Source organism: Alosa alosa, chromosome 16 (genome assembly GCF_017589495.1).
Source record: "Alosa alosa isolate M-15738 ecotype Scorff River chromosome 16, AALO_Geno_1.1, whole genome shotgun sequence".
NCBI classification, from domain to species: Eukaryota; Metazoa; Chordata; class Actinopteri; order Clupeiformes; family Clupeidae; genus Alosa; species Alosa alosa.
In genome coordinates this window covers 2,603,399-2,613,318 of record NC_063204.1, presented here as the reverse complement: position 1 = coordinate 2,613,318, position 9,920 = coordinate 2,603,399, and the positions used below count along the sequence as shown (strand labels likewise).

The following is a 9,920-nucleotide window of genomic DNA, read 5'->3' as shown; positions in this document are numbered from 1 at the left end:
GACGGAAGCTTCTTGAGCTAAACGTTAACTCGGCCGAGCAAGGAAACTCTGAAAGTGTTGTCTGAAAGAGTATTTAATATTAGCGTATTATTGGATTATATAGTAAGTATGTATTATTTTTAAATCTTTCAAGTGACTGGTATTTTTGGTGGACATATCTTCCTGAAGGAAGATAGCGAGCTATCTACGCGCCTAGGTAAATATGTCCTGCCTCATTCTGTTAGCAAGGTATAACACCACCAATTATCACCACTTTTGTTCGGAACGTTTTTTAACACTTCAAGATAACATTTGCTAAATGAACCTTACATTTTTCAGTAGCCATAGGTGTGTAGATTTGAACAAAATCTAGTTTGGTTCTTAACGGGAGCATTTACTGCCTGAAATATCCGATTTTGTTTACCACGCTCGGAGTTATAGTGCTGGCCTGATGGGTCGCCTATTTACGCCGTTTCAACTGCACATGAACGGTTAGACCGAAAATTCTCGTCATTAAATTAAAATTCCACTGGCGCTCCAAGCGGATGTGTACACGCAGCCTTACAACACTGTTTACAGCTCTTCGAGTCACGGTAAAATGTAATTTTTGGTACATAGCTAATTTAGCTACACCTATGGTGTGGATGCTTGCGTTTCTTTAGGAATCCGCCGTCTTGGTTTGTATAGAAATGGATATTAAGTGACGCATACACGCAAGACGGCGGAAATACGGGACCGACGGGAATAGGGGTAGTTCCGAGATAGCAAGGATAATATAGGGGTGGTTGTGCGACACTTGATGCATAATTTTATCCAAACCAATCTAGCTTCAGAGATCGAGTCTTGGTTGTCTTTTCTATCGATAGTATGTCACGAGTATTGTAAAACACGTTTTTGACGTTGTGGTGTTTTACGTTTGTAGTAGACCCATGTTGCTGCATGGCACTACTGAATGCTGCATGACATGTGTGTGATTGTTTACGAAAATAGTTTGACAAAGCACGTGGCTCTGTCTCATTATGATGAACAATTTCATTAATATCAAAGATCCTTTCTCAACCGTTTCTGCTAATATTAAACCTATGACTTTAGCTTGACCACCACCACCACTACATGCAGCACTCGTTCTGTCATGATGAGTGCACTTCTCAAATGCTGTTAGGTTTGTCCATGTCTTGGGTTTCCGCTTTCCGGTTGGATTACTTCAGTTTGATCACCACACCACGTGATCCATCATTAAACTGTCCTTTGTTCATTTATGTTATTATTGCTATTCATGATGCAAACTGATAAGAACATAATCTATATTTCATAGTCGTAACATTGTCTTGTGGTTTAAGGTGCAAATGTCACGACCACGTTCAAGATCACCCATTAATTCCTACAGGTAGCAACGATTAATTAATGTGTAACATAAATTTATTCATTTAATACCCTTATTATTTACCCACTAAGTTGACATAACTTAATAAATGTTTTACATTTGAACAGAAACACTGCAATGTATAGAAGGAGTCCTGGAAGACGAGATGAGAGAGCTTTTTCAGACCAGTATGTCCCTGGCCCACCACGGAGGGTTCCTGAGATGCATGGCCCCCCTCATTGGAATGATGCACGCATGTCAAGGGAAGGACCGCCGAACGAATGGGGCCGGTTCAACAAAGAGTTCATGCCACACGGCGACAGAAGACCACCGTCACCAGAGGAGTATAAGCCCAGACGTTCGCCCCCTGAGTATTTGAATCGTCAGAGAAGCCCCCTCAGGCCACCACCTTTGGGATATGCAGAGCGGAGGAGGTTATCTCCAAAAGTCTTTGACGAAATGCAAGGCCATTCTCCCCGACGGCTTCCCAAAGAAAGACAACCATCACCGGCGTTCGCTTTTGACCATCACCACAGACGCCCATCCCCTGACTGGGCCAGGAACGAGCATGGCGTTGGGCACCATGAACGGCAGGAGGGTGGTCCAGGCAGAGGCCAGAGGGGACCCCGAGGAGCCAGCCCCAGAGGAAGATCATTTAATCGGTCACAAGAGAGGAGGCCGGATCGGTTGGAGCATGGAAATTACCCTGTGGAAAACAACGAGCATTACCATGCCAGGAGCCCCTTTTCAGATAGGTACAGGAAGAGTAATATCACCATATCATTAAATGACCTATCGGAAGGCCCCAGTCTCAGCGCAGGAGACGAGAAGACAAGAAGACTGATAGCATCCCATAGAAGACAACTGAAAGCAGTGCCCATACCCAATATCTTCCGCACATCTCTGTTCTTCTCATTGTGTATCATCAACTATACTTACTTTTTTTTAACTTGGCTGACGCTTTTATCCAAAGCATCTTAGATATGTAAATTATTACAAGGGCCAGTCTCCCCCAGAGCTAGGAGTTAAGTGCCTCGCTCAAGGGCACAATGGTGGCAGCTGGGAATTGAACCCACAACTTTTTCTGGCTACTACATGCTAGTCCACCTTAGCCACTACACTACCGCCCCAGTTATACCTTTTGTGAATGAATTATCAATTTTATGTGCACTATAATACAATGGTTAATTTAAAATTTGATTTGTCTGTTAAGTTTGCAAAATGCATCAGTGTATATTTGATTTGTTGTCTTTTAGCTTTAGTTTTAATTTGGCATTGTGCAAGAGTAGCCTACAGTACCTGCCACAATACATCCCTTATGAAATGGCTTCATTTTTGCTGTAATCAGTTAGTCATGTGGTAAGTATGCTGTAGGATGAATAGTTACAGATTGTATAACTAGGGTTAGTAGGTATCCAAACGATTTAAATCCTTACGTCTTATGCATTGAACATTATTGCCTGCTCTATGTCAACACAGGTTACAACCCAAGAGGTCAGACTTTAGAGACCATCGCCCGGATAAAAGATCCAGAGATATGGGTCATTACGAGGAGCACAGTGGCCCTCAGAAGCCCTACAGCCGAAGTCCAGGCCGTGCACCTGTCATTGTAGAGCACGACCATGGTATCTCCCAGCATGGAGCAATGAACAGAGGTGGAGAAGGAGACAGAAGAGAACATGTCCAACATGCAGGACCTCCACAGGACAGACACAGGAGGGAGCCAAGACATGATGCGCGAGAGTCATCAAGGATGGAGCCTCCCCCTAAGAGGAGGAGAAGTCCTCCTTCTCCTCCTCATCATCCTCATCCTCCTCCCAATGTTCGAGCAAGGCAAAAGCAGTCATTAGAAGATCATGATCTACCACATCAATTCCAGGAACGGCACACTGGTGCACCAGCTCTGGATGTGGATTTGAGGCCAGACAGAGTGGACCATGGAAACTACTCAGGCCCAGCAAAGTGGGAACAGCAAAGGCCAGATGTCAAACAACAAAGAGGAAATACCGGACAGGAGATTGCTCCGCCAAGGCCATTGTTTCAGCACAGGAATCTAAACGTGAACAGAGAGACGCCCGCAGTGCCAAGAGCTGATACGAGCAAACGAGAAACCCTCCAGATCAAGGTGGACATGAATCGCCCCGCGGGTCAAGACAGGTATGGTCTCGTCATTTCCAACACTATCAGGTATGGTTGAAAGTTCATGCTTCCTTTCTAAATCATGCTCTGCCCACAATCCTGTGTAAAAGGATTCTTCTCAAATTCAGAAGACTTATCGTGAGGCACAGGATGAACAATTGAAGTGGACTGAAGTCATTGAATGGCGGAAACGTACTTCTCTATGGCAAAGCAGATCCAGTCATAATCCAAAGAAAATCATCACTATCCTCCTCATCATATTTCAAGGAAGTCATCCAGACAACACAGAGTCATATTCCCTCTTGTCACGGCAGAGTGTAACCCTATAGGTTTTTCGCAAAAAGAAACGAAGAGATGGTGAATAACTGATGATGTCTTGAAGTGAAGTCACATTTCATGTGAATGGAGTCATTCTGAACTGCAAACAAATACTACAGAGGACATGCCACTGAGAAGACTAGGAATACGCTATGGACTTGATGGAAAATATTATGACCACAGCAGACTAATCAAGAACACCAGATGTAAAGTATGGATTAGAGAATGAGAATGTAGAGGTTGAAGGAAATTAAGCCCACCCTTTGAATATGTAGACACGTCTTTAGCAAGCTCTACATTCTAACAAGACATTGTAAATGGACATGACCAAGAATGAGCTCCACTTTTTTTTTACTTGACATGAATTTCTTACAGTGGTGGGTGATATGACATCCATATTTGATGAATGAATGACTGCCAAGTGCCAAGAAATGAAAAGAAGATGGATGCAGACACAGAAACAGTGGGAACAGTATTCCAACCCAGATTGTCCATGAGACTGAATATCTTTGGCCTCCCTGTGTGAAACTTGTATGGTTTTATGAAAAGCCCTTTCTGCATTTCACTCACCATGATGCAGTTCACTCAAGAAGAAGGAACAAGTATGATTGTGTAAGGCACTGCTACATTTTCTGGAGGACCTAAACCAGTACTGCACACCACTTTTCAGCAGATGGAGAGTTTCTGTATCAGCTGGGGAATCAATATACTCTCGTCACTCTGAAACCCACCATATGCAGAGTCTTTGATCGCTCACTCTCCATTCTCAACAAGTGTTAAGGCATTTGAGCAATATTTGTGTCCATGGTGAAAAAGGAATTTCTTTGGACACCAGTTGAACTTGAGGCCACGATCAGTCTGGATTTCTGACATGACAAGGTATTTTCGAGGATGAAATGGACTTCCTATCAGAGTGGTCAAGTTTAAACGCTCTTTTGAAATAGGGCTGTTTCCCGCCCACCTCTTTTTCCGCACTGGTTTTGCAAGGGAGATGTGTCCACCAAAATGCCAGCACTTGCCTAAAATATAGAAAAACATGTAAATATTTATTTTTTTAATGTAAGCCTATTTTTATTTTGTTTTATCCTTGGTAGTTTGCCTTGGCTTAAGGTAAGTCAGCATGTTATTTTTGCCATCAAGACACCAGGTGGTGGTATTCTCATTGAGTTTGATGCCAATGATAATCATCTAGGCGAATGGATTTCTCCTGAGGCAAAGGTTTGCCCAACCACTTCTGCAGTTATACATCAGCTAAATGACAAGAATGTCTCCCAAAGGTATGCAAGAAGAATTGCAGAAGAATTGCAAATGTTTGTGCTTTTTCGAAAGAGGCCATTATCCATTTTGAGTACAAGGCCAATCTATCCGTAGACTTGGAAACTTGACATGTTAATCTTTTTGGACCAGAGTGACTCCTGGCTATTGACAGTTGCCAATGATGCTTCTCTTTCTATGGATTATGAAATCTGGCTGGGAGAGTTGAAAGAGTGTCGAGACTTAATCTGACTTCTGTACAGAGCAGTGCATATCTGAAATTTCTTCAAGAAAATCTTCAAGAGTTGGAACTAAACTGCAGAATAATGTGTGTGTCTCTCACTCCAACAGCTGTTAATGTCCCATACAGAACCACTACATCAATACAAGTCCTGAGGGTGAAACTATAACTGGATTGTCAACTGTAGATTAGTAAAGCACAACATTTTCAACACAATATCAAGATGGACACTACTGTAGCAGAAGAAAACGTTGCTTCCGTTTGACAACTTTGAGTGAAAGACAAAAATACAATAGTTGCGAGTGTCGATGGATGTTTTTGATATTGGCTCCACTCTTCACCCAAAAATAAAATCAACGGGACTGTAAAGTAGTATGAAGACTTGCCCCTGGGCTCTATACAGATTTTTCCATTTACTCCATGGTTTCAGATGCCCTCACTTAAAATGAAATCATGCTGTGGCACTAAAGCAGGAATGTTGTTTCTGGGTGCACCCATTTTGTCCTGCATTTTAACAGTCTAGAGGAAGAAGTCAAGACGGGATGCACCAGGTTCTTGACCAGCATTCAAAAATAAGAAGAGGAGTTCAACTGGGATAATGTAAATTCTGTGGATAAGTTACTGCAGCAATATTTTCCAGTCTCTGCACATGAAGCATGGTGAGCTCAGCCTGCTGAAAGAGTGCATTTTACCTGGTTTGAGACTAGGACTTCTAATGCAAGGCATTAGGAACGGCAGCGTAGAAACCACACCAGCCCGACTAGCCACAACGCCAATATGTCAACTTCTTTCACCTCTAAGAAACAACAGAGGAGGAACACATCTGAGTTTCCCCCCCTCTTTCTTCTGGGCTTCTGAAGAACCATACAGCTAGTGGTCAGAAGAACCATACGGCTAGTGGTCAGAAGAACCATACGGCTGAAAAACTACTGGATTACGGGAGAAACATACATGACCTGTAAATGTGACCAGCATCATCGACACGGACACTGCAGGTTTCAGGATTCATCATGGCATTTCTGTGGAAGCTCCTGATCTGGTGGCAACCAAAGACCAGGTGGCTCAGATCCCACCAGCTCATCAGCAGTTCAGAGGAGAAAGTCTTAAAGATCCACACTTGGACGTTAGGAGTTTTAAAGATGCACACTTGGACGCTAAGAGTTTGAGATCAGTGCTCTAGCTGGTCTGTCTACGAGGAGTAGTTACATTTCAGTGGAATCCAAAAACCAAAGGATTATCTAAAGAAAACCCCACTGAGGAGGAACAAGGATCCAGAACGCTCTGTGGATGGATTTGTACGATGGGCAAAATTGGAAGGGAAGCATGATCTTTTACCTGCCTTTGCCCAGGAGGGGGAAATAAGCATTGAAATCTCAAAAGCATTAAAACCATCCTACTACACATTTCTTGAACCCATACTTCTATGTCATCTGTTCCTTTAAAAAAAATCTGTCTCCATGCAATCTTACATTTTATTTAGACATGCATTATCTATATGCTGATACTTTTAATGTACCAAAAACATTCATAGAGCCACAAATACCACTGCCGAGCCTTATTTCCCCTGAGAAGGTTTTCTCCATTTCTGTGTTTCTCTTGCTGGCTAGGACTATGTTGCTAGGAAATATATTTAGATCACTGTCTGATTTAAGCACACTGATATTTTTCTACTCTGGTAAGTTCATCCTGCAGACCTTGGTAAGCAAGCAGTTCAAACATAACAGGCTGACTCTCTTGTCAGACCAACCTTTTCTATGTTGAAACTTAAGGCTACTTAAGATAATGATCATTATGACTCCATAGCTTTAGATTATCATATTTATCCGCCCACCTGCTTGATCATTAAAGATTTCAGACTGGAAGCTGTAGTTTTTTAGAGGCCCAATGTCACTTCCTGCTTCAACTTCATTTCTGTACCAGCAGCTCTTCCGGCCACAACTCCGACAGACAGCTGTCTTTGGACCTCGTCAATGTGGGTCGGCAACGACTGGACTTCTTGCCTATGCTGGAGCATTCCGGAACCTTCAGGGAGACCCAAGTGCACACTGGGACTTTTGCCCAGGAGATAATCACGTTGGTCCATCAAGTCAAAGGTTACTTTCTCAATTCATTTGTTTACTGGGAATACTGAGAAAACCAACACAATAGCACAACCCATAGATGTCACAGCTGTCTTTAGATCTTGCTGCTCTTTTTGTCTCTCCAGAAATGTACTTTAAAGGTGAAAATGTCACCCTGAACGATCGCTTCTCCAGTGTTATGACTGCTACTCCAGAGGAGGATGAAGAGCCTGCCATGGACAGGTGAGGGTTGTTCGTTGTTCTCTGGCCTTTTTGTAGTTTTGTGCTGTGCGAGAATGTACGTCCATTCATTTTTATTCAAGGTTATATCTAACGTTATTGATGTTTCGTCTTTTGCAGAAGGATAAAAGTTTCTGTACCCGATACAATGCCAATTTTCTCAAAGATTGAGAACATGCAGGTGAGATAGCAGAGATCTCAAAATGTGCGCGAAAACTGTGACCTATGGATCTCTCCCTATTCATTTTCATTGGAGCCTGATCTTGTTAGTCCAAAATAATGGTCCAGAGTCGTTACCAAAACAGCTGCCTATTGGCAACTGGCGAGACTTGATTGCATCTCATCCAAATAAAATATCTATGAATTTGAGTACTTGAAGAAGCTTGTGTTGTCTTGAGTGTATTTCACTGCTTAATGAGACACCTCCATCCCCTGCTAGATTGGTCATAACTCCTTTGATTATCTTTGACAGGCACAGAAAAGGCCGCAGACCTGCGATCCTAGTGACCTTCGTTATGACCTTGAGAGGCGAAGACAGGAACGTCTAGAGGGTGTGAAGGTCACCATTACTGGCGCCAGCTTCTCTCAAGCTACGCCTGAAAGGTTTGTATAGTATGGCTTAAAATATGTGCATACTTGTGTCCACCCAGTGGTTGTAATCGTGCTGACATACCCGAGAGACTTCAACTTCTTACTACAATTGATTTCATATGGGAGGCTGGTTGCTGTTGTGTCCATATATTTTCAGTTTTATAATAAACTGCAAGCTACTTTGAACTATTTTACCAAGCTATTTTTGTTATGTTTAAACTATCTTAACTCATCTTCTCCTTTCTTTCCAGTGTGGAAACTGAGCCTGTTTTTGAGGAGGATGAGAGGCTTGGTGTTGAAGAGGACGACCGCTGGGCTGAGGAGGCCCCCGAGGGTCGGAGGGAGTGGGGTGGTCAAATGGTAAGGTTCATGTGTCTGGAATATTCCAGTAGATCACTATGTTTATACTCATAAACACAAAGAGTTATGAATAGGTTGATAAATTGTGTGGTGGCTATTGTCACTTGAGTGGTAGAATGCGAAAGAGCTTTACAATGTGCTTTACAAAGTTTACAAACAATAGAACAATGAATGTCATTTTAGTATCCAATAGCAATTTAATGGTTTCAGTTATCATAGTATATTTTACACAATGTAAAGGGACATGTGCAGAAACCTCCGCATACGCACCAGAACTTTTTTGTGCTCACCAGAAACTCTCCAGAAACAGGGGCCATGGGACATTTGTGCTTCTACTATCTGTAGCCGATAGTTTCTTGTGCTCACCAGAAACTCTCCAGAAACAGGGGCCATGGGACAAATTTGTGCTTCTACTATCTGTAGCCGATAGTTTCTTGTGCTCACCAGAAACATGTATAATCATTTTTTGCACTTTTCCCTTTCGGGACTCCATACTTTTCCAAGTGTTTCTCACATCTCTTGTGCACCTACATGACAGCCTGACATGCGTCAGAGATTGCCTGGACCAAACCGGCGGAACTTCAAGCGCAGGTTTAACCGCCCTGGGGCTCAGCCCGGCCCCAACCGGCGTCAGTATCACAACAATGCCAACGGTTCGTACTGCTTAAACTGCCTTATGATAACCAAACAAACCTTTAACAAAGAGGTCCGGCTGTTGCACTGTCATGTTCAGCTCTGTTCTAACCACACAGAGATGTATTGTATGTGCTTTGCGGTCAGTATCGTAAAACATAACACATTTTATCAAGTTTATTAAACAGTAACGGTTTTCAATTTCGGGTTTGCCAAGGATGTCTAAAACTGATCAACTTGTCTGTTCCTTAAGGCGCCAACTGGTAAACAGTAGACTCGAGAGGGGTGCCAGTGTGTGGAGAAAGGAGAGAACCTGGTTCCACTGCCGCTTTCTTAAGAGGCGCATGGAACAGTGGAACACCGGAACATAGAACGTGAAACCGCTCTCTGTTCTGAGCATCACATCAATTCAAAGAAATCCTCATGTTGTGAACATAGTTCAGCTCTGTGAGACCTTTTTAATCAAACAGACTTGAAGGACCTACTGTAAATACCCTGTGTCATGTGTTGTGCTTGTTTTATTGTCTTTCATAGTTTGTGATTAATGTAGAGAAAATAACATTTATTTGTCCAAGTATGATTTGAAGATTGATCAATACTTACTAATCTTTTCTTACGCTACAGGTTATATTGTTTTAAGGACACTGAAAATATAAAAATGATTTGTTTGTTTATTTTTTTGCCTTGATGTGTCCCATCGAATAAACCAGTTCTTTCCTCTGGCGTAATCTTCTGTGATTCA

General features: G+C 42.5%; 1 protein-coding gene across 6 annotated transcripts; it reads left to right on the top strand.

The window, feature by feature from the left end:
* The first annotated feature begins 3 nt into the window (after positions 1-3).
* zgc:112982 (uncharacterized protein LOC503771 homolog) lies at positions 4-9,901 on the top strand. 6 transcript variants are annotated; one of them, XM_048265919.1, is made up of 11 exons: positions 12-102; positions 1,320-1,366; positions 1,471-2,097; positions 2,822-3,499; positions 7,218-7,387; positions 7,501-7,597; positions 7,715-7,775; positions 8,067-8,197; positions 8,437-8,545; positions 9,084-9,198; positions 9,432-9,901. In XM_048265919.1, exons 2-11 carry the CDS (start codon positions 1,326-1,328, stop codon positions 9,443-9,445), a joined length of 2,043 nt encoding a protein of 680 aa, XP_048121876.1. In that variant the 5' UTR covers positions 12-102; positions 1,320-1,325; the 3' UTR covers positions 9,446-9,901. The 6 variants fall into 6 exon arrangements, with proteins under 6 accessions (XP_048121879.1, XP_048121878.1, XP_048121876.1 ...); XM_048265918.1 differs by having other exon boundaries at positions 17-196; XM_048265921.1 differs by lacking the exon at positions 1,320-1,366 and having other exon boundaries at positions 5-102.
* Positions 9,902-9,920: the final 19 nt, after the last annotated feature.

Coding starts and splice junctions, on each gene's coding strand:
- zgc:112982 (XM_048265919.1), top strand. CDS start 1,326: ATGTCACGACCACGTTCAAGATCACCCATTAATTCCTACAG. Junction 7,598..7,714: donor GAAGAGCCTGCCATGGACAG/GTGAGGGTTGTT, acceptor CGTCTTTTGCAG/AAGGATAAAAGTTTCTGTAC. Junction 7,776..8,066: donor CAAAGATTGAGAACATGCAG/GTGAGATAGCAG, acceptor TATCTTTGACAG/GCACAGAAAAGGCCGCAGAC.